This window comes from Lagopus muta, chromosome Z, assembly GCF_023343835.1.
Source record: "Lagopus muta isolate bLagMut1 chromosome Z, bLagMut1 primary, whole genome shotgun sequence".
NCBI lineage: Eukaryota > Metazoa > Chordata > Aves > Galliformes > Phasianidae > Lagopus > Lagopus muta.
Genome location: NC_064472.1, coordinates 12,943,706 through 12,971,600, shown reverse-complemented (window position 1 = coordinate 12,971,600; position 27,895 = coordinate 12,943,706). Strand labels below are relative to the sequence as shown.

Below are 27,895 nucleotides of genomic sequence, written 5' to 3'. Positions count from 1 at the left end.
GTTCTCAAACACTTACTGCAAGATTTGGAGTCTCTTTAAATTGGCTGAAATAGTTTTAACAAGAAGAGGAATGTGTGAGGAACCAGAAAATAAAAATCAAAGCATTTATTGATTGATTGATTGATTGTACTGATAGCAATGGAATGAGTGCAAGGCACAAGCCAGCATGCAGGTTTAATTTGGACAAGCTGTTATTATCAGGGTTTCCAGGTCTTTTAGCTTAGTCTCTGCCTTCTTTTTCTCACTTCAGGGGAATAAGTCACTTAAAACACTGGAAATGAATCCCTGTACCCCAAATAGTGTTGAAGTGGTGGAAACACAGTCTGCAGCTCCCAAAATTGAAGACACTGAGATGATGTCCGCAACAACAGACACCATTGTGCCTGAAGATGGATCTGACTCTGAAACAGAAAACCATGTGGTTGTGTCCTACTGCCCCCCTATCATTGAAGAGGAGATATCAAATCCCCCTATGGATGAACCTGTGGGGTTATCTCAGGTGGTTTACATTGACATCCAGTCAATGTATCAGCCTCAAATTAAACCAGAAGAGGAGTCAGAAATAGATTTAGTGACTACTGCGGGCTATAAGCCACAAATGCAGCTGCCTGTCAGTGCTCTGAAAATAGAAAGTCACTCACCTGCCGAGGAAGAATCAGACAAGACAGCAGGTTACAGACCTCAAGCAAACGCAAATGCCTGGAACATGGACGCTCCAGACTCTCCTGGATCAGTTGAAAGCAACAATGAAAATGCATCTTTTGGGAGCCCGTGCTCCATTAATTCCCGACAGTTTCTGCTTCCCCCCAAAGATGACGAAGACTCTCCCAAGCCCAGTAACACGGGGTGGTCCTTCACACACTTTTTTCAAAACAAGCCAAATGATTAACAGTGAGTTATCATTGCACCTGAACCTGCCTTCTAAATAAGCTCTTATTCCTGATGAAACAGGATGAAAAAAGTACAAAAAGCATGCGTTATTCTTGGAGACAGTCAGCAGAGGTTCTAGTAAGCTGAATGTTACCATGTTTAAGTTAATGAAAGTGTTGATGTTCCATTTTAATAGAGGCTGAGGCCAGAATTATAGCAATCTAGTTATTACTGTAGTAAAATATATTGGATATAAGCGGTATTGAGTTTAGATCTCCTGATAAATATAGTCAGAGAACTGTGCTTACCTTCAGTGTTTGAAGGCTAGTGTGATCTCATACAACTCACAACTTGGAAAGATTGCTTTGCTTTGTTGTAGTTGTTCTCAACCATGCATACTCAAATGATGTAGTCCCAACAGATACGCTCACTTGAAGATTTCATTTACTGAAAACTTCAGCCTAATGTTTTATAAGGATATGGTTGGAAACTCTTGAGATCTTTTACCTAATGATGAACTAACAACAAATCAAAGTTCTACTTTTCTCCCATATGTCACTGTTTAACACTTTTGAAGCAATGGCCGTTCAAAGCTGTTGCTTCTTAACTAGACACTAGTTTCTGTACCTACTGTACAATGTTTATTCAGTGTTTGACTCAGGGGTACAAACTTGGGAAAAAAAAGTGTAACACTGATTTAAACCTCAACAAGAACTGCATGAAGTTTAAAAAATAAAACAAAAAAAAAAAACAAAAACAAAAACAAAAAAAAAAAAAAAAAAAAAACAAAAAACAAAAAAACAAGCAAACAAAAAAAAAAACAACCATAGAATACTCTATACTTTTTCTGTCCTTCTGTTAAGGAGTTACATTTCTTGATGTATTGCACTAATGCATTTTGTATTTTATAGTTTGAGCTCCAGACCTCCTGCCTCAACTCATACTCTATTCAATTCCCCCACAGTATTCAGGAGTCTTTGCATTATGCAGCAATGTAAGCCATGGGGAAATCTCTGACCACTAACACTAGTTGTCCAAGCCATTTGGCACCAGAAATCAGATGTAGTACTACAGCTCTGTGAGAACAAATTTCTCTTTGGATGGTCTTCATTATGTTAGTGTTGCTACCTGCTGCCTGGCTGTTCTCCACATTGTCCACCCGACAGGACCTTTTCCTACACATCCTATCTAGGAGTGCAAAGGGGGATTTCTGCAGTGGCAGAAACCTTAAGAGGTTTTAAGGCCACTAGTTCTACCTCTCCTTTACTAGACATGTGATGCAAAGATATCTTAAATGATGTAAATTTGTATGCTTAAAGAAGTTTTCAGAACAATCATCTTTGATTTTTTTTTTTCATGTATGCATCTATAGGCAACTGTAATTGTAGTATTTCACTGTGCAAATTTCCAACTTCAGCACACTGAGTTTCACTAGCTTACAATACAAAGTGCTTTCTAATTTACCTGTTCCATATTGTAAAACACAGTGAAGAGAGGTCAGATCTTTAAGCACTTGATCAAAAAGGGTTTTCATAAAGTCATAACCAAATCTTAGTGTAGATTTCAATTTCCTGAACCAGCTTGTGGCATTTGAAAATAAGATGAATGAGTAGATTTCAATCTGAGATTTCTAACAGATAAGGAGGCTGGATTGACTAAGTTTTTAGCTATAATGGTGTGAGAACAGACCAGAAGGGTGGCTAAGCTTAGCAGATGTTTGGTCTACCGAACCACATGACCTGGCCATCAAAGTAAAACCAAGCATTAGGTTAAACCTAGTCACTGCAATGGGTGCTGCAGTTTCAGATACTGACATGTCTCTGCCATCTCCGTAGAATGAAAACACAGAGGGATTTCAAAACAGACAGAACACTAAAGGCAAAACACTAAGAAGCTTCCAAATCATCATCACTAACAACTATATATGCCTTCTGGAAGAGTGAAATGTAAAGACAGTAAGTTTAGATGTGTTTGTGGGCCTGACAGAATACATGGTCTGTCTGAAGAATGGAAAGTGCAGATCAGGTTCTGCTCTAGAGGATGAATTTTGAAATGAACAGGGCTGCAAATGAAAAGTAAGGCAGTGTGAATAGCTGGTGTCCATCCGTCCACAGGCATCCCTACAAGAGAGCATTTCATGCCTAACGTATTACTGCTTGTTATTCAGTACACTAAATTAATACATAAAAGGAAGCAGTTCTACTCTTTGTGCTTGATAGAGAGGCAGCGATTATGTCCTAATAGTAGCAGTATTTTCTTTCTATTCCAAAGCTCACAGTACCTTATTTAAAGCCTGTTTTTTTTTTCACTCTAACGTTATTTTTTTTGTTTTCTATTGCATTTTGTTCTAATAAATTTTAGACTATGCTTTTAACTGAGAACAGAAGATGTTTAGAACAGAAGGCATGGGTAGTGTGGTTTATTACATTTTTGTTTAGTGGAGCAGTTTCTCAACACAGAGGAGCAATTACTGTTATATGAAGATCCGTAGGAAAAAGGAAAACTCTGTAGGGGAATTGCTGATCTCAGAGAATAATAGTGCTTTCTTATGATTGCATTTTGCAAGAAGCAACACCAAACCAAAGTTGTGGTTTTTAACTTGGCGGACTGGAAGCCAGGGTGAGCAGAGAGCGCTCAAAGCTCACAGGGAGCAACCTAGCACCTTTTGCAGTGCTCTCGAGGAGAATCAGTTCAACATAAATATCACATAGTCAAATTCTCTTTCATGTTGCTCTTAATTTTCAGTAAAGGCAAAATCCTTTATTTCACCATGATTAGGTGATAGAGAGTTCCCTTAACATAGGGCTGTCTTTAATGAACCATAGCACTCTCACTTAATTATCCATTGCTATTTTTAATTTTTTTTAACTTTATTTGATTTGTGTCCCGATTCCCAGTATGTAGGCAGAAGAGTCCCATTAAGAACAGTGGCTTACTATATCTTTAATCTTGGTTTATAGCCCTGCAGAGGGGCTTCATCTGTACACTACCAGCGAGGACTCCTTTCCAATATCTGTCTTAAATCTTCTGCAGCAAATCCAAATACCGTATTAATGAGAGAATATGTGCTTATTTAGTGTCCATGTGAAGGCACCCCTTGGTGTACCCCCTTGGCAGTAAGAGTAGACTTGCTTTTTGAGCCCAAGTGATTTGTTAAACCAATGAAGCATTTTTAAGAAAGTCATTCATACCAAAAGCACTTTCAAAGCATGGTGCTGTTTAACCTCTGGATGTATTGATGTCAATTGTAAGACTGAAACTTTGGGGTTCAAAGGAGATCAGACTCCTTGTACTTGTGCCTTTGGGCTTCCCAGTGAGTCTGTGTGATCAAATTAGATGTGAGTGAAACCCCTTCTTGTTGTTTCTGAAAGATGTATTAAGAAACTAAATGTAATGCATTTTCATCATTTTCTGAAAGATCTTTTTCCTTTATTGAACATCTATTTTGTTTTAATTCTTTTGAGCTTTTGTTTGGTTTTTTTTTTTTTTTTTTCCTAGAATAAAAAATGTAAAAAGGGAAAAGAAAAAAATTCCAGAAGGGTTCCAAGTAGAAGAGCTTTTTTCCAAAACACTCCTAACTCAGTGCTTCAGTCCTCTGGTTGAATCAATGTCCAGAGATGTAGGGTGCCAATGTCAAGCTGTTTTGTTCTGAAGCAAGTCACCGGTGTTGCTGCTTTTTATTTTGAGCCATGACTATAATATGTGACAATTGGGTTTGTTTTTTGTTTTGATTTTTAGTACTGTTCATTTGATGCATGGAACATTGGTCACGTCTGATGTAACATCATGCACTCTTCTGTTTGACTTGTTCATTATTTTTGTTGTTCTGACTGACATACAGGAGCATACTTGGGATCTTGATTTTGTGTGTTAAATTCTGGAGTTGTAAATTTGAATGTGATATACCTCACAGAACTACTAGTAAATATTTCAACAAAACAGTAAGCTAATATTACAGATGAGCAGTGAATTATCTCCCCAGCTATGTGGAGGCTGCAAATGCAGACTTAGGACCTAATCAGTGGTATTTGCTGTTCTTGCTGACTCTATTATCCATAGTTGCTGCTTTCATGGGTAAATTGTTTCTCAAAGGAAATCAGCAGGCATTTAATCCATCACAACACAATTGGCAAACACATTTTTTTCACATTTGATTTATGAGGGGGACCAGAACTTTCCTTTGCTGGGCACAGGGCATCAGGGTGCTTCTGCTCAACTCAAGTTTCAGGCTGCTCTGAGGGGGCACACAAAAGTCTCTTCTCTCCTTTTTTGTTTTTGACAAGTCCAACAGAATAAAGTTAGAGCTGAAGGCAGTGATATTGTCTCTTATAGTGTCCTCCACACTCAATTGAACATAAATGGTAGCAAAATTGAAGGTAACTGGATTTGTTGGAGGGAGAAGATATTTGAATATCACTATTAAAAGGTGACGAGAAATTGTATCCTCTATTTTTAGACAATAATTTCTTTGTAAATAGCGTATTTGTACCTAGAAGTAGATAAAAATACAGTAAAAGAATTTGAAATATGCAGGAAGAAAATGTAATATTTCAAGAATCAAGTTGCTAACAAGGCTCTGTACCATAAATCTATCAAAGACTTCCCCTGTAGATAGCATGCTTTGCTCTGCCACAGGCTTTGAAGAAGACTTCAAATCCAATGGCATCAGAATTTTTAACACTAAGTAAGGTCCTAACTTTTCATGCAAATGTGTGATAGCAGCATTATGTACCTAGTTGTGTATTGGCCTACGATTCCCAAAGCATGGTTTTTGAGAGCCCTGCCCTTGACTATATGCCTTAGGAGTGCATTTTCTCACAGGGGAAATTGGCTGCCATCTGCACTCCTCCCAGCATCCTATGCAGAGTTCGTGCTGCTGTGCATTTAGCAGTGACTGATGTTTAGAGATGCTGTCAGCACATCTGCAGATTTGTTGTTGGATTCTTCTTTGAATTGGCATTAGCAAGCCGGGGAGGACATTCTTCGACCCCAAATGTTGCATACAGAGATTGAGGAACACTGGAGTGTTTAAAAGCTCATTTCCTCATGCCTCTCCTAAGTTTTTAAATATCTTCATAGAAGCTGGAAAACAGTTTCTTCCATAACAGTTTTTTTTCCCCTCCTCCATCATTTATATAACTCTGGATTTTCCCCAGTGTTTCTATGATAGTGTTTATTTCCTTTTTGCACATTATGCAAACAAACCTCAAATTATATTGGCAGGGTTTTCCACAACTTTACAAGTTGTCCCAGTGTGCATAACAATGCTTCCCCCCGCCCCCCCCCCCCAACACACACACACAAAAATGTCTATCAACTTCTCTCACTTTTTCAACAAAAAAGCTCTCTAGAAAATATGTGAGGACTGAGCTTCACCAGTGAGCTGGTCAGTGAGTAGGGTGCTGCAAGGGATTGAGTTAATCCCTTGCCAGTCTCACCTTCTCCTTGTGTCTGGGTGATGCCATGGTGAGCCAGAGCAATTAGCATCCTCATCTTTTACTGTGTTCCTTAACAGCATCTGTAGGGAGGATTTTAAACAGTCCCAAATCTGCTCTTCAGCTGGTGCTACTGGAAAGCAGGCTGCTGAAGACAGCTTCCACGAGCACTCTGCCAGCCACACGTTTTGCAACTTGCAAATCGTAGTGCCCAGAGAGTAAAGTTTAACCAGAGAATGCATAAAAATTGAAGGTTTTCATTTTCTTTAGTTGGGATGATAAAAATTCAAAAAGCTCCAAGTGGGCAGAGTAAAACAGATGCTTGTAAAGTCTCACGCCTTTTAGTAGCAAAACAAATACAGATACAAAACAGTCCTTAAACTTCACCATGACATTGTTTCTTTAATGTGATTTAAAGTGGCTTAGGGTAAACAATACTGTAAGGTTTGTAGCCTGTCAGATGGCCAGAAAAGAAGGTAACTCTCATCTGAAACCCTACCTGATGATAATGGTAGTTTGAACTTCAGTCCAGCTGTGGCACAAAAAACAGCAGAACTGGTGGAGTCATGCAAGTCACCCAAAAATTTGTTGTATTCTAATGCTGTTACTTTTAAAATATATACTGTGAACAGGTTCAGTGGTTCAATGTTTTGGGTTTTTTTTAGATCTTTTTATACCGTCTTTTTACAGCATAAATAATTTTTTTAGAGATGGTTTTGTGTTCTATTTTTACAAATATTTTAATGGACTTCTGTTAAATAGTAGTGAAATATTGTTTGCCAATTTGAAATGTTCATCTATAAAATTAGTCCTGAGAATAAATCAATAAATCAATAAATCATACTGTCAAAACAGTCATCCTAATGCACTAAACCTAACCAGTCATTTAACATAGCTCTATTGCTGAATGATACCGAAGTTCTCCAGCTTCCAAATCTGTTACTCAAACAAGATTTTCACAATTTAAAATAATCGTACAGCACTTTAACAAAGTTGTAGTATACCAAGTAAAATAGTGATTCAACAGTGTGTATCAATGAGAAAATTTATTGGCTTAGCAATTAAACATGCGTGCTTGAAAATGGAAGCATGGGATCACGATGGGGAAATAATATTCCGGTGAGCTAGATGACACGTGAGACTAACCTGAGACACCAACTTTGCAAATGTTTTAAAACTAGTTTGCTTGGCTGTTGTAATTCCTGTTATATTGCTTGTGTGTCTAAAAATATGCATGTATTTAACAATTTTACCATAGTATTGCCATGGAATTTAATAAATATATTTTCTTACGCTCTTACATGTTTTGATATTCTTTGCTTGCATGTTTATTCTTAAATAAGAGTTAAATTCTGCACATGCTCCAGTGTAAACAGAGTTATTTTAACTTTGTGCCAGAATAAATAACCTCAGGATCTGGCAAGCACTGCCTTGGCTTCTTGATCAGTAGAGTAATGCAAGTACTCTCTGATCTGCTTCTAAGCACAGCCTTTCATAGCATGTAAGTACAGCATACACTGAAGCTCTTTGGTTCATGTCATGCAATGTGAAGAGAAGAAGTGGGCTGCCTCCCTTACCTGTGTCTCCCTCAGATTATGGCTCTAACACCTGGGGGTTGAGATGTGATTCCAAAGCTGAGGGCTTCTAGATGTGAGGAGACAGAGCTCCTCACCACCCACACCAGAGCTGTGTGGTGGACGCCCCTATTCCAGGACGCAGAATGTAGAGGCAGGAGGAAGTGGTCCAGAATGAGGATTGTGGGTTGGTTTGCCTGATGTAGGACACGTTCTCAAGATCTTGTAGTGGAACTGAGATGATCAGCCTCTATGGTGGCTTCATGGGCCCCAATACGGGCCTTACATTTGAAGATATTTATTTATGCCACAATACTTGTTTGTTCTAGCGATATCCAGGGAATTTTGTGTCTCGTCTGGACTTATGAGGAGCAGCTGAGGAAACTGTGTTTAGGCTGGAGGAGAGGAGGCTCAGGAGAGACCTTATTGCTCTCTGTAGCGATGTAGAAGTTGGCCTCTTCTCTGGTGTACTAGTGATTGATCTAAAGGGAATGGCCTTGAGACATGTCAAGGAGATTCAGATTGGATGCTAGGAAAAATTTTATCTCTGACAGAGGCTGGAATGAGCTACCCACAGAGATGGTTGAGTCACTGTCCTTGGAATTGTTCAAGAAATGTTCAGATGTTGTACTAAGTGACATGGTTTAGTGGGAAATGTTGGTTGCAGGTGAACATTTGGACTGGATGATCTTGCAAGTCTTTTCCAAACTTGGAGATTCTATGATTCTGTGATTTAACTACAGCACCTGGACCAATGAGTGACCCACTGGCTTAGTACTGTGCAGACAGACAAGTGCTATAACACAGCATACAATATATAAGTGTTGCAGACCAGCTATCCTGCTGATCTCTACCACTGCAGTGACCAGAGAGGAGCAGCCGAGAGTACAGGCCCTTGAAGACACAAGGTAGTCTCTGATCTCCCCATAATCAGCAGTAGTCCTTCTCTATTACTTGAAGCTCTGATGAGGCAGAAATCCCAGTAGTGCATCTTACCATGCGTGTGGCAAGTCCTCTCATTGCAAGGATTCACCTCTAGGTGCGTGCTTGTTTCCTAGTTGCTAAGTGAATGCAGAAATCAGTTACTGACAGCACCTTTTTGTGCTGCATTTACAACATACAGTAACTATGGAAAAAAATACCTCAAGCAAGTTGTGATCTGAAACTTTTCATTCTGAGTGCATTTGATAACTGGGAACCATTAGTACAGGCACTTTTTTAATTATTAAAAAAAAAATAATAATAAAAAAATTAAAATCATATACCCAAAAGGAGAGTGAGGTTCAAGTTATGTTAGGGTGTTAGGGCCTTCTGAACAATGTAAGTTGTAACAGTAGCCTGACCAAGTTCTAAGGTTGGGTAGTGATGGAGGATTGGGATTTTCTGTTCTTCACCATGAGTACATGGGCGCAGAGAGGGCTTTATGTTGCCAATGTTTCCTGGCCTCATATCTGCATGCATCATTTTATGCTGCCTAACTTTATTTTCTCTGGTCTGTCAGTGCTATCTGCTTCTAACACATCACTGCCTGTGGCATTTGCATCCAGTGTTTCCCTGCATTTCCTGTTGCATTACATGAATAAAGGTTGCAGCATCCCTGTGTGTGTGCCACTTGCTAGTTCTAAAAAAAGCAGTATTGTGGTAGTTCAAATGAAACCTTGATAATTGGCTATTTCATTTTTGAATTCTGCTTTGTTGATGCCAACTTCAAAAGGTATATTGAAGTCAAAAAAAAATGGAAGCAAAATGAATAGTGAAGAAAATATTAAATTTTCTCACTGTATCTTCAAAAAATGGGAAAAGTGAGGGAAAATCTAATGTCCACAAAAAGTTATCACAAAAGCTGCTGCTGTTGCCACTGAAAACTACTTGCAAATCTGCAAAAAAAAAAGGGTGGAAAGCCGCTGAGTTGTGAGCCAGCCTTAAGTTCTGTTGTCCCTTTTCTTCTACCCAGTCACAGTTTTTGTGGCTGTCTGCCCCACGGTGACCTTCACAATGTCCCCACTCCCACTCCTGGCGTCTCGCCGTCACGTGTGGTGCAGGAAAATGCAACCGGTGGGGCTGGTGCAGAGAGAACAGCATTGGTGTTCCCTTAGAGAGGAAGACTGAAGGAAGCTTAAAAAAGGACAGGGGGAGGAGAGGAACAACGTCGTCTTTGTCCTGCACACAATAAACAAAGAATAATGCTCTGACAGTGAGGGAAAATTCAAGAGAAATGGGGACACTCAGCCCACAGTGCTGCCTGGCAGTCTCTGTAGCGGGCAATTTGGAGCTGGCAGAACAGAAGGGGCAAAAAGGGGACTGAAGAGGTGATATTTTTGTTATTTTGCAGATAGATCCCGTCCAGGCTCAGCTCCTAACAACATGGTCTGCGCAGAGTCCTCACCGGGCTGTGCAGGAGCACTGCTGAGGGCTTTTGATGCCCACAGCCTGGTGAGGCTGCAGGATGCAGCAGGCCCTGGTGCTGCTGGCACTTGTTGAGCCCAGGTATAGAAGACTCAGCCCCACTGTGGGGACAAAGACCCACTTTGCGCCACACCATGGAAAAAAACAGAGCAAGTGAGAGAGCCGCCCCCTCTGCAGTAAACTTCTAAAACCAGAAGTGACTCACTGTTGAGATGGGATTGCTGCTCTCTGTGAGTAGAATTCAGCAATGTTTTGGCCTCTGCTTTAAAAGGTTTTCCCAGAAGCAGAACCTGTGTGATGAAAATTCAGCAGGCTCTTCAGGCAAGATAATGCACCGGGTCCCAGGACAACCACCTCCAGCAGCCTCCTCCTGATCACCTCCTGGCTCCCCAGAGACAAGTTTAGAACCTGGGATAAAGAGTCCCTGGTCTTCTTTACTTTTGGCTGCCAAAAATGCACTGTTGCCAACATAAGGCTTTGCCTACAGTAGGGATCACCGCTAGGTCTGGCTTCAGTTTCCTCTGCCATCACTTTTCACTTCATTTTTTTTTTCTTTTACATTTTTCCTTATTTTGCCCTAGGATGACCCAAGCAGACCTACCTGCCAGTACCCCAGCAGCTGGTCCTTGCAGAGTTGGCCTGAGATGAGTTTAAACCAGGCCCTCTGCCTTTGTCAGGGCATTAGGCAGGCAAGCTCCCAAAAACATGGCCTCTGCCCCACTGGGCATCTTCCTCTTGGGACAACACCATCTATTTTTTTCCTGACTGTCCCCTGGATTCTGCAGCTCAGCACAGAGCCTGCCTCATCCCACCCAATGCTTGCAGCAAGAGTGTCTTTCAGGATGAACATGAAAAACTAAGAAGAAAACCAAGACCTGAGATTAGGTTTAGGAAGAGGATTTCACTCGAAGAGACAGAAAGACCCAGTAATGCTAGCTGCATTTCAATGGCCTCTTTATAGCAGTTTTAATCTTTTTTCTGTAGTTTACTTAACTGCATGCTCCCTGTTGACCTGCTGCAAACAATGTGGAGCACCATGGACACCGGTTTCCCTGCCAGCCCAGCAGGTCCTTGCAGGAGGACTGGGAACAGCAATGGCCCAGGTAGGGATTTTGTCCCTGGATTTTGTTCCTGCTGTCCCCTAGATCCACCTCTGCAGTGAGGGATTGATGCATTAGCTTCATGAAAACAGGGCAACATATCCCACTAGTTCTGTGGTTTTGTTGTTTTTTTTTTTTAATAAAAGGCATGAAAGATTCAATGTTTAATTTCTTGTATACATAAACTATATATTTTATGAGGGCTGCTCTGAAAGTAACGCCTCCTCTTTAATAATATTGGCCCATGATGTCAGAAGCATCAGAATCAGTGCCTTATCAGTGTTACGGCAGCAGTGGCTAAACTTTCCCACCAGTATTTCATTACATGTTGTTGCCACGTGACAGATGGCAGCAGAGGGGCAGATAGAATGGCATCTGACATGGAAGTGTGTCTGACACAAAGGTGTGTCATTGAGTTCCTCCATGTGAAAAAAATGGCACCCACTGACATTCAGTGAAGCCTGTGTAACATTTATGGAGATCAGTCAGTGGACATCAGCACAGTGAGGCAGTGGATGGTGCATTTCAGCAGTGGCGTCAGCAACAGTGGGTCAACTCTGCCAGTACAGATTTTCATGTGTGACATGCAGGTTCTTGTTCATCCCTAGCAAAAGCGCATAGCTAATGATGGTGACTGTTGCAAAATAGTGCTTTGTAGCTGAGAGTTTGCTCCATCAAACATTCTTATTGTGTATGCCTTATCAATTGCAGTTTCCGTGGAAATAAATAGAAGGCATTACTTTCAGAGCAACTTTTGTTTATGCAGCCTGTGATGATTTCTCTTCACTCAGTGTGGTCCAGGCCAGCAAAGAGGTTGGAGTCCATGCCCCAGGCACCGAGTCCCCATGCCAGGTCAGATGTTCCCATGGTCCTGCCGCCTGCTTTATGCTCAGCCCACTGAGCAGAAGCTCCTGTTCCCAAATCAAGCCTGGGAGAATCGCCAAACTTCACTAAGGAGACTGCAAATGTGTGAGCAGGGATGCTCCCCATCTGGAAGCTTTTCAGACACTCTATAAGAGAACTCAGAAAGGATCTTTTTTTTCTTTAGCGGAACCAAACATCACAGCATCTGTGCTATCTGCACCCTCACACACACTCCTCGTGATGCTGCACAGCTGTATTGCCCATGCTTTGCTCTCTGCTGTGGTGGGGTGCTGCTGCCAGTGCCAAATTCCCATGCAGTGATACATGCAGTTGAAAAGAGGCATTTAGAGAGTTGTAGTTTGCTGCTTTTCCTTCCCCACAACACCAGAAATATTTCTTACCCACTCCCCCTTCTCACTTTTCAAAGAGCAGCTTTTGTTCTGGAGAAGCGCTGCCTTGTACCTAGCATTCTATACCCTGCAACAAATGATCTCAAAATGGACACCTCACACGCCAGATGTCTGCCTTGGAGCTGCTCTCCTATGGCGAAAGTGAAAGGGGATGGAGGGGCACACGTGGCAGAGCAGAGTGATGCTGTCAACACACCATTCTCCAGGACAGGGGGTGTGGCCAAATCTTGCTGCCCTTTGCCAGGATGGTCAGGTCACTGCTGCTTGGGAAAACCCCAATGCACATAAAACACAGCTCTTTCCTCTCCAGCGGCTGGCAAGCCTGCTGTCTCCACAGATTTTCCTTTTCACTCAATTTCAAATTTCTCTTTTAAATCCTACTGCATCAAATTCCTTTTACTTTCAGTTTAAAGACATGTCCTATCATGCACTTCAGTGACACTTAGTTCATGCATTATCCTGATTTTTGCTGACCATATACAGGCTTCTGTCTCCCTGTGGGGATCCTAAAATGTGAAAACCTTTGTTCCTCCTGGGCGGAAAGCTATGTGTGCCCCTCTGCCATCCGCCTATTTCCTCTGCAGCTTTTCTGCAGTGTGTTTTGAACAGGGGAACACAGGTGAATATGCTAAGTATGATTTATATGTTTTAGCAATCAGAGTCTCTGTTTCAGCATGCAGAATGACTGGGGTCTCCTGGGCAGCTATTCCACATGCTCAGATCTAGAACCAACTACTATTTGTTCTCTCCATTCTGCAGCTCAGCTGCTCCAGGACAGGTTTATATGGGACAAGTCTCAGGAACATTACAAGGAGTATCTTGGGCACAGTAAAAAGCAGCCAAAAGACCTGGCTGCCCGTTGCCCTCGCCACATTGCATCATTTCAACACAGTACAACTAAGAGGAGCCAGCAGGGAACTTCGTGCATCTCTCATACCTCTGCCCCCTGACATCTTGGGGCTCCTCTTCAGCTAAAGAGTTAAGAGAACCCAAAATTTCTGAACTATGAAATTTCGGAATGTTTCCTTACTGTCTCGACAGCACTCAGTTTGCCTTCTTAAATTACAGTTTGGCAATCAAGGTTGCACAAGTGTTGGTCCAGTGCCTAGAAATTATTTTATTTTAAGAGGATTGTGACCTACTGAGGTCTCTTGCACATTCCTTTTTGTCATTTTTTAGGATCAAAAATTGTGCCTCAAAACATGACAGCAGGAAGAGTTTGATCTTTTTTCTCCTAAACTTTTAATCTGGATAGGCAGAAAAAGTTCATAATGTACAATTTTAAGCTGTCAAAATTTACAAAACAAAACAGAACAAAAAAAGATTTAAAGCTGATTATAGTTCACAAATATCCCCAACAAAAACTGTATAATATCGATCCTTCTGTATAACCAACTGAAACCACAGGTCACTTTGCTGTTTTTTTGGAAAGTGTGCAAAGAGCTAAATGTATAGTACACTTAAATGTTAAAAGTTATACCACATAAGCAGGTCTGCTGCTGCTATAAAAAATATCAAAGTATAAAATTACTTCTACAAAATCGGTCCATTGATTTTTGTTGCTTGCAGTAAAAAAAGTAGACTTTAAGAACTTTCTCCTCAACAAACAACAGTATTTTTAACCAACCACTGCAGGCATTATTTACACAGGCGAAACATAATTTAGCTAAATCAGAGAGCAATAAGAACTACTTATACAGAGACATACATTTGAATGCATAGATACATTTCTGCTTGTGTTTCTGTTGCACAACATAGTTGTTGTACCACTGCAAGATGGAATGAATGCAGGTGTTTAATGACTGCTCTTTTTGACATAAAAAAGACACCTACGGACCACAACACAGCCACTGAGCTACTTACAACATCACACAGTTCTTTGCTGTTTGCACCAACACACGATCTTTAGCACTCACTAGACACGCAGGGGGAAAAGGGATGGCTCCTATACAAAATACTCAGTTTGGTCTGGTCTGCTGAGGAAAGGAGAGGGAAAATTTTTTTTAGGGTATCCCCTTTGGCTCTGTCATCTTCCCGGATGGCAACTGTGGTCCAGCTGTGGAGGGCTGCAGCAAGATGGCTTTCAGCTGCACACACAAGCACAGGACGGGTCCTCACCACCCGGGCTCTTCTCTTGTCACTTAGTCCCACAGGTGTTGATGTTCTTCCCATCAGTTGCATCCTCCACCAGAGAGATATGATAGTCAGTTGACAGTGTGAGGTGTGAGATGCAGCCCACCAGCCCCCGCAGGTACTGCCTGTTGGTGTGCAGGGCTATCTCCTTCATGCCTCCTGTGGGAAAGAGGTGAATTTTAATATATGTATTCTGTTTTTAGAACTAGCTTTGGACAGTCAAAGGGGATAAACAGAAGAGAGTGAACTAGGATTCTGATTATTGCAGAAATTGTAGCACTAGTAAGCTCTGAGAAAGCTTAGTGCCTAGGCTCCCAGTAACACAGTGTTTTTCCCTTAATTATCTCCTGGCGTACTGCAGTGTAACCTTTGGTGCTTATCCCCTCTCCTACAGCAGTATCCCCTGGTGAGGCCTCCCCCAGAAGCCAGAGGAGGACCAAAGGCCAAGGCATGGAGCCTTCACCTTATGGAAAATGGGACTAGGATGCATTGGCTTGCGGCTGTCCTTACAAGCAGAAAAACACAGCCATGTGCTGAACACAAATGATGATCACTCACCTACATAGAGATCTCCATTGATGTTTAGCTGCCTCATTTTTCCAGGGGATTTACCAGTCCTGGCTCCATAATCGTCCACAGTTACCTTGCCAGACTGCCCATCTCTGAAATGCAAAGCAAGCAGCTCTTATGTATCCAGCTTACATCCAAGCAGGGGGAGCAGCAGCGTCTCCTCCATCCAGGAGGCCAGGACAACCCAAATTCTGAACTCAACATCCATCCACAAGGGAGTGGATTCTGGGTGCCCCGTAGGTAGCATTGGGCCGCATCGATCCTGACCCTTTGGGATTATGTTTTCCATGGACATGCAATTACGGGGACACATTTCTGGGGGAAAAACAGACTGGAGAAGTTAATTGCACAGCTCAGGAGGAGGGGAGAATGGGCATGTGCTGACAGGCATTTTAAAATCAGATACATGAAACTAAACTGCAGAAGCTTAGACAAGAAGAGAAGGAAATGATAATCCAAGATATTTTTGGAAGGCCCATTACATACTCAAAAGACTTCTTTCTTGCTTGAGGTCTTAGGCTGCTTCCATCTTACAGACGGTCAGTACCCTGACCGACAGAGGAGCCACTTGGAAGGTCTTACTCCTCACTTTGGTAACAAAATATACTAACATCGTTCTGTGACTTCCATGGAGCCGACATCTCATGAGGCGAGAGATGTGTGCTTTTTCTGCTGGGCCTGATGGCTTCCCATGAGGTAATGAGCTATAAATACGAGTTATATATACACTGTGAGATGTCTGTGCCTCCCTCAGATAGAAAAAGTAGGCATACATGGTCCGTGCTCCAAACATTGTGCCAGCCCACAAAGTGCTCTCTGGGGAATTTCAAAATGCAGACATGAAAGAGAGATGCAAGAAACCCATATGGCATGAGCTGAAGAGAGAGCCTGTCACCACTGGGGAGCAGACTGCCTGAGGCTGTGCTGGTCTCAGAGCTGGCACTGCCACCTCTTGTACAAAGATCTCCACGTACGCCCTTCTGCTACAGCCAAACTGCTCACAGCTTAGCTAAGAAGTGTTGAGAGAGCACAGGGTGCAGTGGCTCACACCCAGATGGCAGCCCCATGGCAGGAGGTCTCCCAAGGCCTCTGTGGCAGCACGCAGCCACTCACCTAACAGCCTTGACCCGGTGCCATCGGCCATCACCGAAGGAGCCGTTCACCACTATGGAAGCAACGCCACTGCCTAAGTTGTAGCTGAAATGAAAAAAAAACAAAATATAAAACGTTACTGCTTCCTCCACGAGGACTGGCTTCCTGTCATTATGACAGAATACCCTTGCTCTGTGCCTCATGCACCTGCTCAGCTCCCAGAGCCTCCTTCCTTAGATTTTGGAGTGTGTCAGTAGCTTCCTTCAAACGCCAGGACTGATGTAGTTTTTTTGCAAAGTCAAGATCATAGAATAATATAAAAAATTTGCTCCTAACCTGTCTCAGATGAGAGAGGATACCAACACCAGCAGCCCAGGAGGCAAGGAGAGGGCTTCTGCATGGCAGCTCCTCCGAGCACCAGGAGGCTGCAATGGTCAGTGATCTACAGAACTTTGGCCTAAGAGCAGAGATGAATGGGAGGATGCACACGTGGCTGATAAACTATTACCATACAATAAAACATGCAGCTTACAGCAGGCTCACAGATCATCTGAATTATAGGGAGGGTTGAGTCCTGTCATGCTAGAAAAGGTGAAGCCTACTGATGTAAAGGTAGAGATACTAATGAACTTCTCTGTTTCACTTGCAGCTGAGTATTTCTTTGCATTTGCTGCTAGTGAAATTACTCAGCAGATATTGCCATCATATTTACACTTAAAGCATCTTAATTTCTGAGCTCCAAATACCTAAACCTACTTTCATGAACGGAGGTGATGATGCAGCACTGAGCTACTGGGTGTTCTGCTGCCTGAATATTCTGACCCCCAGCTGCTGATCAATGGCCTTCTGCCTGTATTGACTCTGGAGGCTAAAGCCAACATCATTAAATATTCAGATAAGATTGATCCTGGAACAAAGTTCAAGGCCAGAGTCAAGCACTTGAGAAAAGAGTATTATGCCGAGCACTGCCTACAGCAAAGCAGTCAACCTAAATTTGACTACTCACAAAGACTTGAGTGTGTCTCAAGCAAGTATCTCCTCTCATCCTGCAGACAGAGGAGGAGTGCTGCAGGAAGATACAGCTGTTGCTAAGCTCAGCTTTATAACTCAGTGTTATACTCTTAGTTACAAAATGAGATTCATATCCCTGATGTACAGAGATTCTCTGAAACAGAGGTATAACCTACTGAAACACAGAAGAACAGAGAGAGTTTACAGCACTGAACAGGGAACCCATCCCTTTCGGGTGGGGAAAAAAAAGAGTATTTGAATTTCAAACCAGAACACAGATATCTAACTTTGTGCTTTCTTACCAAATGAGGCCTATGATTTTCTTCTGACCTAATCTGTCATGAGCTGCTCTTTTCAAGAGTAGAATGAGGCTTACTTGCTGTGAAAGATGATACATTTTTTATACATTTGTCCTCTCATCATCTCAAGTGCTCACTTTAATTATGCAGTGATGGTTTGCATGAATTTCAATCTGAGATCTTAATTTTAATCTTTCCTAAATGTATAAGTACAGTTGTGTCAGTAAAACAAAACAAAACAATAGCTTCAGTGTAAAACCTTTGTGTTTATTTACGCTGTGTTGAGAAAACAGGCATAACAGATTGGCCACTTACTAACCAGCATCTTGGAAAGACAGGCTCTCCCAAAGACATAAAATGCACCACTTCTGCAGATTCAATTCCTAATTTATTAAACAGTGAGGTAGCTAAGAGTTATTAAATGGTTAACCACAGGAAACCACAAGATAATATCTTTAAATAAATTAATTTAAATAGAAATACGCATCTGTGTTTGTGTATCTGTGGTTGTGAAGAACAATCAGAGAAGTCAAGTAAAAGGTAGTTCCAAATTAGGTTAAATGGTTAACAAAATATTTGTAATTTAATCAACAGTCATTCATAATAATCCATAACAACAATGAAATTTGTAGTTTTCTGTTTCAGTATTTGTCTTACACAATCTTAAAGTGGCTCACTTGGAAAGATGCAGCTTTCAAAAGCAGGAGTCACAAAAAGCGCCATGCACAAACTTGCACTGAGTCTGCCTAAGTGTCTGTGGGGGAGAAAGTAATTCTGAAGAGCCAGCAGACATCTTCAGTCAATTCCCAGTACTCCCTGGTTTCAGCTTTTTGATGATAATATTACTCAATTCTTAAACAAGTGGTTTTGTCGGTAGTGTCAGTTACAAAGAGTCTGATGAAGACTGAGTCTACTGTAAGCACAGGCACTAGCAAGGCTTTGTTTCTTTGACCTGTTTTGTTTGCAAGCCCTGCATCTTTCTACTTAATTGAAATAGCAAATACGTCAATAGACATGGGGGGGGAGTTACATTACTATTACTACCACAGGATGACTTTCAATACTTAAAAGATGATGCTCTAAGAATGGGTAGGAAGAGAGGAAGAATGACTGCTGTGAAGCTGGCCTAGACAAGAACTGGACTATCTTTGAACAAACCTTGAAATCTGAATTGTGCCACAATGTACCAAAGGACAAGTGCGCTGGATATGCAGTGGATTCTTTTGAGCGTGAAGTGCATTGTCTGCCAAAAAAAACAAGGAAGTGGTAGTTTACCTGAATATTAATGCTCCTTCTTGAAGGCCAAGAGAAACGAAATCACTATTAGGTCGCATAGGACTGTCTCCTCTCCACATCAAAAGACCTTCCTTCATGGTGGTTTTAAACCTCATGAAAACATTTGTTCTTGATCCTGATACCCTGTTTAATGTAAAATAAGAAAATAAAAGTAAACACTGAATAGTGCAGTCCTCTTTCAAACAGACCTAAAAGACAATACAGTATTCCTTCTTCACTGATCTTGCTCATTTCTGTTTAGTAACTTGCCCATGTAGTGATTTATGAGACACTGTGGTTCACAGGCCCGTTTCCAACATTTTGGAGTGAAGGAATTGAGCTTGGTTCTCCAGAATCCCAAACACTAATTTATACTACACAAAGAAGAGAAAATACTTTCTGTCCCCACACCATGTGAGCTGCACTCTAACAAGCAGACTTTGAGAAGGTCTAATAAGTTTAGCGAACTGGTGGGTGAGAGGTACTGAGCTGCAAGTGAGAATATTTGGGAAGCCTCCCCCCAGCCAATGGCTGAAATACAGGCAAGTATTTGCTGAAATAAATTTTGCAGACTGAGCATCTTTTAGGGTAGAGGGCAGGAAAAATAGAAAAAGAAAAAGAGAAAGAAAAAGAGAAAGAAAAAGAGAAAGAAAATGAAAATGAAAAAGAAAAAGAAAAAGAAAAAGAAGAAGAAAAAGAAAAAGAAAAAGAAAAAGAAAAAGAAAAAGAAAAAGAAAAAGAAAAAGAAAAAGAAAAAGAAAAAGAAAAAGGAAAAGAAAAAGAAAAAGAAAAAGAAAAAGAAAAAAAGAAAAAGAAAAAGAAAAAGAAAAAGAAAAAGAAAAAGAAAAAGAAAAAGAAAAAGAAAAAGAAAAAGAAAAAGAAAAAGAAAAAGAAAAAGAAAAAGAAAAAGAAAAAGAAAAAGGAAAAAGAAAAAGGAAAAGAAAAAGGAAAAGGAAGAAAGGAAAAGGAAGAAAGGAAGAAAGGAAGAAAGGAAGAAGGGAAAGAAGGGTAAGAAGGGTAAGAAGGGTAAGAAAGAAAGAAAGAAAGAAAGAAAGAAAGAAAGAAAGAAAGAAAGAAAGAAAGAAAGAAAGAAAGAAAGAAAGAAAGAAAGAAAGAAAGAAAGAAAGAAAGAAAGAAAGAAAGAAAGAAAGAAAGAAAGAAAGAAGTTTTAGGATCTAAATTTTATCTAGAGTAAGAGTTTAAATCCTTTGTCTGTGGATGTGGGGTCTTTATTATATGTCTGCTGTCTGTTCTTGGAAAGTGAAAACAGCCCTTCTCCATGTGAGACATATGCCATGAATATCACTTCTTTGAAGTTTGCAAGATCCTTAACTGTTATAGCAATTTGATTCATAAGCATATTAATAGAAAATATATTTTTTCCAAAAATTTAGAAATTGAGAAATGTAGCTTAAAATGCTTAGATAAATAACAATTCCAATATTATAATAGTATACAACCAGTATGATCACTTATGGTCACAGGAGATACATTACCTTTTCAGGATGTCTGGATTATCATATATGAGGTAACTACGACCAATGAATTGTGGGATTTCAATTGCTTCTGTAATGGCTGAAATGTATTAAAAATAAGATGCATGTTAGCTGTCGAAAGGAAGGAACGAGAGACTGTTTTGTTGACTTACTTCCACATCAACAGGTGGCCCAGAACCCAGTTGAACTTGCTCACGACGGCTTCCAAAAAGGCACTGCTAGTTTCTATGTAAATGCAAGGGTAGTAGCTGACGCAGGTCAAAGTACTGACTTCATGCCAAGGGCCTAATGTATTACTCCACCATAAACATCACTGTAGGAAAAGATGAAGTACTGGGAAAATGTGGCAGTTTTTTTTTCACTCCCTGTTATGACATTCCTCCATGGTGGCCCTAGCACCTCTAACAGCAGCACAGATAAAGGATAGTTCTGGGAGGACATCCAAGCTGCCTTTCATCATTTTATGCCTCCTGAAAGCAAATGACACTATTCCAAAGGCTGCTGACAGAATGTACAAAGCCTCTCAACTGATGCAATCAGCATGCACAGCAGTGCAGGAGGGGTGAGTATGTGTTGCTCACTGATGCTCCCACAACACCTCACCAGAGACAGCCCATAGCACAGCTGTGTTGTGCAGTCCCAGTCCTTGCTGCAAGGTCAGCATGCACCATAACCAGTGCTGGAGTTGGAGCTTCCCATTGGGAAAACTTTGATTTGTGATGCAAATCCTTGAACATCCATGACACAGAGTGTGCGGCAAGTGTGAGCACTGCCTTGGGGAGACTTTATTTTGAGTGAGCAGCCTATAGCTAGCTGCTGAGCTCTCGTGACTGCCTGTTGCATAAATATAAACCAATTTCATAAAATCAATAAAATAGCTAACTTCATCCTATTTTCCTCTTGAGAACTAATCCCCTCAATCCATTCCTAATCCCATCCATATAAATTGCTCACTTTTCAGAGCATGGATGCACACTCTCTTTGTACAAAACTGAGTCTGGCTGGGCTTTAAAAGTTCACTGTGACACAAAGCAATCGCTGTAGTCTGGCAGCCAACAACAGCAATAAAAAATTGAGCTCTTGGTTGCAAAGGGTGAGAATTTTAGGTAGTGACAAATGTCTGTTTCCATCCTTAGCGAAATCAGGAAAGCTGCCTAATGTGTCTAAAGAAACCGCTACAGCCTGCAGCCTGCCAGAACTGTTGGAAGACATGAGAAATGTGTTATGCACATTCAGATGCTGCCCACTTGGTCTTTCTGCACTGGACAGCCTCTGACCATGCTGGAAGATTGCAAAGGGTGTCAGGAGCCCTTCTCCGTCTACTCTATTCTGTGCTGGTCCTACCGCCTTGCTGCTTCTGCCTTCAGCAGGAGAAGGGGCTAGTGCCATGCACAGCCCTTGATCTCACTCAGGTTTCCTCTACAGAGTAAAGCCTTGTGGATGTTTATCTCTTCTTGCTCTTCACTATGCTCTTCACCTGTTGCACAGTATGTAACTGCAGAAAAACATGTGAAGTTAAGCAGTACTTTGATACATGCAAGATCTTTGCAAATGGAAGAGAGTAGGATGAACAAGATGTCATAAACACCTTCACTCCCAGCTCATCACTATGCTGTTGGTTGGCACCGGAGCTCTCAAGCAGGGGTGAAGTCTGAACAACTACAGCGCAGCATGAGGGAGCACCTAGAGCTGCAAAGCACCTGCTGCCTCTACTGCTTTGCAAATGCAGGGACCAGCTCTGCAGCCACCACACTGTACTCAGCAGGTGCTCTGGATACAGTTTCAAATGTCAACAGGACAAGGCTGAAGGAAGTACAGTATAATGCTAGAAAATGTTTTGGCTTATTGACAGAAAATTGCCAGACTTAATGGCAATCCGGCATTCAGCTTGCTAAAGCAGACACAGGCACATAATGACAGAGAAGTTTTCGTATCATTTGCAGTACTTACTGTTGAGGCAGTAATTTCCACACTCTGCAGTGAGTAAGCAAAAAAAAAAAACAAAACAAGAACATTCTGGTTTTATTTTTCTATGGCATAATTTTCTCCTATTCAGTGGTCATCTACTTTCATGCCCACCTTTCATGCACAGGCATGATACCCACTTCCCGTTTGCATATGCAAGTATAATCACCTATGAAGGCAGCACACATGAGTGTTTTACCTCAACTATACATATTTGCCTGCCAGCCCAAGACACATAAAGATGCAGTTAGATAGGACAAGCACCAAATTTCTCTGCTGTTTTCAAGTATTAGCAACTCCCCATGGCTTATGCAGGGATCAACTCTACACAGAGCATAGTAACAATTCACTGTTGTCTTCCATTTTGCAAGTACAAATAACTTTAATACTTATCACAGCTTGGACAGAAAATATAAATCGCAGTAATATCCCAGTAATGCTCTATTGAATTCTCAGTCAATGATCCACTACAGCATCCAACTTGCATCTCATATCAAAACCATTTGAGTTTTTCAAAGTATGTATATCACTTTGGAGAAGGAGGCACAGTACCACATAAGCACTTTGTTTTTTCAGTGCCTGGAGTTACAGCAAGCAGGATAGAGTCTGCGCTGCCAGCCTTTCTTGCAGGGGCTGAGTGCACAAACCAAAGCCCTGTGCTGAAATAGTAGTGTCCATGCATATGCATGCTGCTTCAGCTTTGTCTACAGCCTACTGACAAGACACTGGTAATGGTAATTATGAGAAATTTACACTGAGTTCATAAGGGTTGCTCTGGATAGAGGTGCAGGAGGAGGGCTTTCTGCACTCTCTGTACATCCATGAACACATGCCCCAGCTGCAAGCCATTCTCTTGCCTTAGCTCAGTCTGGAGACCTGGGACTGCTCAGATACCATCTTGATGCCAGGAGCGCAGCACTCGGCAAAATCACAATTCTTCCTCCTCCCCACTGAGAAGCTGGGATAAATGACGCTGCTCCTGCTATTAGCTAGACCGCAATAACGTAAGCGAAGGGGTTTCTTGCATTGTTTTTTAATAAATGTTTTTGTTCTAAGACATTGTCTTTCTGTGGAAGAAAAGGTCAATCTATTCATCATGATTTAACCAAAGCAACTATTTTTTACTTTGATGTTTATGCCTGTGATAAATGAAAGAGTGGGTGAAGACAATAATGTCACTCAGCTCTTTTTAACTTAGTTTGCTATTACACAGGAAAGCATTTCCTTAGGGATTTTTCAAGACAATTCTGATGGAAGGGAAATACCTCCACCTAGTGGAATCACATTTATTCCTTTATTCAAGGTTATTCATGCAATGTGGACGTTTTCCTGAGTCTTAGAAGTGAAATACTGCAGTGGCTCCGAGGAAAAAAAAACTACGTGTGCCTAGGCAGGCTCTCCTCCTTGGTGATCTCCATTGCTATATTAAGGCAGGATCTGTGCAGATGTTGAAACTGCTGAGTAGTAATGTCTATAAAAGGATTAGTCTTTTCTGAATATGAGAGCAGAGTTTGTCATTAGTACTGGGGAGGATTAAATTACAAGGGTTATCCATCCTCGTGCTTCAGAATGTAAAATAATCCCTGGCTGAAGGACAGTGGCAGGAACTGCCCCTTTTTATAGTCTGTGTAACCAGGGAGGTGGGAGATATATGAAGTATTCAATGCTGAGTACTGCAAGCGATCAGATAGCGGGCTGCTGTCTATGAATTATTGTTCCTTGCTGGAATAACAGTTATGATGTTCCTAAATAACAAAATGAATTCTTCCCTGAGTACACAGAACGTGCATGATTGCAAAGGGAGCCCTGTCCTCCAGGATTTCTATTTCAAGAAATGTGTGCAACAATTGTAGGTGTTAAATCTCTCCCTGTTTTTGCAAACAATCCTCAACTGAGATGCAGCCAATATTACCTTTCTGGCAGTGCTGTCCATCAAATCCCAGGGGACAGTCACATTCATAGCTGTCCTTCTTGGGAACACAGCTGCCTCCATTTGCACATGGAGAGCCCACACAGGGGTGGGCAGCATTTACTAGGTTGACTCCAAAAGTGAAATCCTGTTTCACATCAATTGTTCGGTCATTCAAGATAATCTAGAGGTTAAAAAGAAAGAAATGGAGGAAGAAAAAAATGCTTATTAAAGTCTTAAAGGCTTTTCATGTTGCACTGCTAGTCAGAAGACTTCTCTGTAAGACTTCAGAGAAAGGTAATCCTTGAAATATGGCCAACAATCTGTTTCTTGGGATCAAAGTGTTTTCCAGGAACTGGTCCAACAAATTCTATTGCTCACTTTGACCTGTTGAAGATAAATTTCTTTTGTGTTTCATGGCAGAGAACTAGGCAACCCCTATATGGAGAGAAGCAGTGCGGGATTTACTGATCTGTTCTCCGAATACTGAGCCATGAGCAATGACTGGAAAATCAGATGAGCACTGCTGAGAAAAAATGTCTCTGAGATCAGGAATCCCCCAAGAGACCAGTGTTGACAACAGGAACACTATGTAGAACAGCTTGTTTTTCATGTTTTCTATTGCTTTCTAGCAAATCTTGCTGGAAAGAAGCTTGAGTTAAGAGCAGAAGATAAACACAATGACCTAACAAAACAGTCTGTGTACAAACCAAGGAGAATTGTTAAATGCTGGGATTTTCCCAATGTGTCAGTAACATATGTTCTCCAGTTAAACTGACATTTCTATAATTTCAGCTGACACCACAGGTTACATCTGTGCATTCAGCTCCTGACCTCAGCTACATCAAGATATGAAATCTATTTCCACAAACAAGGTCAGAAGTGAGCATTTTAACTATTAACTCAAATTACAATTAACTCAGACAATATATCTTAGTAGGTTTATTTGGGAAGGGGGAATTGCATGAAGACCTTATTATCTGAGACAGCGCTGAACAACTTCAACAGTAGTCCTGTCATGAGTAACGACCAGTGAAGAGCCCATCACCCTTCCAGCTTCTTTAACTTCCAGCTGCATTGTGCCAGAAGTTAACATGCTCCCACTCTTACAATGTGTATGCTATTTCTGCATTTAGATTGTCTTCAGTTTCCAGTCCTTGTTTCACATTGTGCCTTTTCCTGCATCATTTGGAAGAAATCTCATACTCATACAGAAATTAGCAGATCACAGCAAAGTCAATTCCTTAGCCATATCTGAGTCTTCTAAGTAGACTGAGATCTTAGGCCCTTCCTATACCTATTTCCAGTGCTTAGGGATGTTTGCAGCTTTATTTCTATTCCATTCTTCAAAATTCTGCTATGTGTGAACACAGCTAGTCTCCAGGGCCTGAGAGGCTGACAGTACTCTTCCCTGACTTCCCATCTATGCTCTTGCTACACCAGAAAAGTAACAGTGAATACTCCACATTTCTAAAACATCAATGCCTCTGTACTCTAGGGTACAGTCCCCCCACCATGCAAGTGTGATCTATGTTCTTTGCTCCCTATCTGGTTGTTCAAATCACACAATGTTTGTCAATTCACCTTTCCAAACATATTCATGTAACTGATCTGTGCTCACCACTATTACTGATTCCTTCAGTTCTCTTGTATTTCATGTTTTCCACTAAATAACTGACACAGATACTGAAAAATGGTAGATCTTGATTAATGGATGAAACCATTAACCATTGAAATTATTCTTCTGTCCTTGATTAATTATTATGACATGCATTGCCAGGGCTTTATATTTGTTAATTAAAGTTGATGCAAACATTTACTCATTTTAAATACTGAGAATTGAAGGCAAATTTTTGGGCATTATCCAAATTATTTTAGATATGCTTAAGCTAGATCACATATTACTTCAACCTGAAATCCCATTTAAGTACTTATTCAGAATGTTATATTAATGTGTATCTCTTTTCCAGAAGAGGATTACACCTATGCAAATGTAGAATGTCATATACAGTTTGCCAACAATGAAAAAGATATTCCCCATGGGAGTTGGACTCAATGATCTTTAGAGGTCCCTTCTGATCCTGCAATTCTGTGATTCATACACCCCAAATAAAAGCAAATAAAAGAGGGGAGAACAACTGTTGTGTGGTACAACATTATTCTAGCTGATCTGGAAGCTACTTAAATTTGCATCTATTTGCTCATTGTTGTACTGGTTCTATCATGTATTTAGCATCTCAGTGTGCAGTCCTTGAAGTATCTGAGGATCTTCCTTCTATTTATTTATATATGTACGTAATGTTAAAGAACACTTCCAGGACTCTAATCTAGAAAAAGGATTATGCATCTATCTCCTCTTGCTCCTGCATGGCTTATGCTCTCTCTTTAGTGCAGAAACTAATTAGGACACACTCACCAGCTGTTCAAGTTAGAAAGAATTTCCATTGTGAAATATGTGTTTAATCATTTCATGTTGTGCTCCAGAGGTGATTTTGGATACTGTCAGTGCTATATGGTCTAGTTTACACATGAAGAGTCCACTGGGTGGGTTATATGGGAAAATGGAAATAAATGACTTTGGCATGTTACTCTGGCACATACCTTTTGAATGCTCCCAGTGAAGGGTCTGAGGATCCCAGAGTTCTTCTTCACCGTATCGTAACTGGGGACTCCACCAAGAAATATCTCAGAGCTGCACTTAATCTGTGTGAAAGCGCCCTGCAAGAAACACAGGAGTAGCATTTTATCGGAGTAGCTGGAGCAATGCTTGTTTATTTGGTTTGGCTTACATTAGAGCTTAATTACATTACAGCTTATTTAATGCCACATTACTTCTATTAACTTCATATCTTCATGCAATTCCGTCAAGAAAGCTACTACAGAACACTCCTTAATGCCCAACTTTATCCTCATTGAGCCAGCTGAAAAACCTCCCACATTTCAAAATGAGAAAACTGTAGGAAGAATCAAGAGAGAGCTTTGAAGCAATACCAAATTTCTTTTCTCCTTACTTACTTATTCAGCTCACACTCTGACTGCTGACTGCACATGTAGCTATCCGCAATGTGTTGAGGTACACAGAACCCAAATGAGGCTTGTGAAGCTAAAACCAAGGCAAGGTCTGTGCAACAGAGACTCAATCAACGTTTCCAACAATGTTGGAAGTAAATCCATAGCAAAATGGAAGAAAAGTTGGGTTTGAATTAGTTGCTAAAAGTATTTGCTAGGATACCTGATGGACTATCAGTTTCTTAGTGTGAATCATTTACCGGGTAAGGACAGGATAACTATGCAATGCCATATGCATATGCAAATGCAGCTCCCAGACAACTTCCTTCAGCAGTTGCACTGCAGCACTTACAGAAAAAAATGAGTGTTCATCTTGACCCACGTTGTAGAGGAATCTCAACTGTGCTTGAACATTTTCCTACTCAAGCTGCTTCTTAAGAGACAACTGGAATTTCAACTGATTTACACATTTCAAGA

At 41.0% G+C, this 27,895-nt stretch overlaps 2 protein-coding genes across 6 annotated transcripts in view; one reads left to right on the top strand and one right to left on the bottom strand.

Annotated features, from left to right (window-relative positions):
* Positions 1–4,363, top strand: part of LOC125686592 (leukemia inhibitory factor receptor-like) — an 85,477-nt gene extending 81,114 nt beyond the window's left edge. For all 4 annotated transcript variants that reach the window (XM_048930736.1, XM_048930735.1, XM_048930738.1 and 1 more), the window contains one exon: positions 251–4,363. In XM_048930736.1, coding sequence (XP_048786693.1) covers positions 251–889 — 639 coding nt within the window. In that variant the 3' untranslated portion in view covers positions 890–4,363. The remainder of the gene's footprint in view (positions 1–250) is intronic.
* EGFLAM (EGF like, fibronectin type III and laminin G domains) overlaps positions 4,336–27,895 on the bottom strand; it is an 85,526-nt gene continuing 61,966 nt past the window's right edge. For both annotated transcript variants that reach the window (XM_048930739.1, XM_048930740.1), the window contains exons 17-23: positions 27,011–27,127; positions 24,413–24,593; positions 20,536–20,614; positions 19,040–19,183; positions 16,476–16,559; positions 15,351–15,454; positions 4,336–14,951 (exon numbers count right to left, since the gene is read on the bottom strand). In XM_048930739.1, coding sequence (XP_048786696.1) covers positions 14,797–14,951; positions 15,351–15,454; positions 16,476–16,559; positions 19,040–19,183; positions 20,536–20,614; positions 24,413–24,593; positions 27,011–27,127 — 864 coding nt within the window. In that variant the 3' untranslated portion in view covers positions 4,336–14,796. The remainder of the gene's footprint in view (positions 14,952–15,350; positions 15,455–16,475; positions 16,560–19,039; positions 19,184–20,535; positions 20,615–24,412; positions 24,594–27,010; positions 27,128–27,895) is intronic.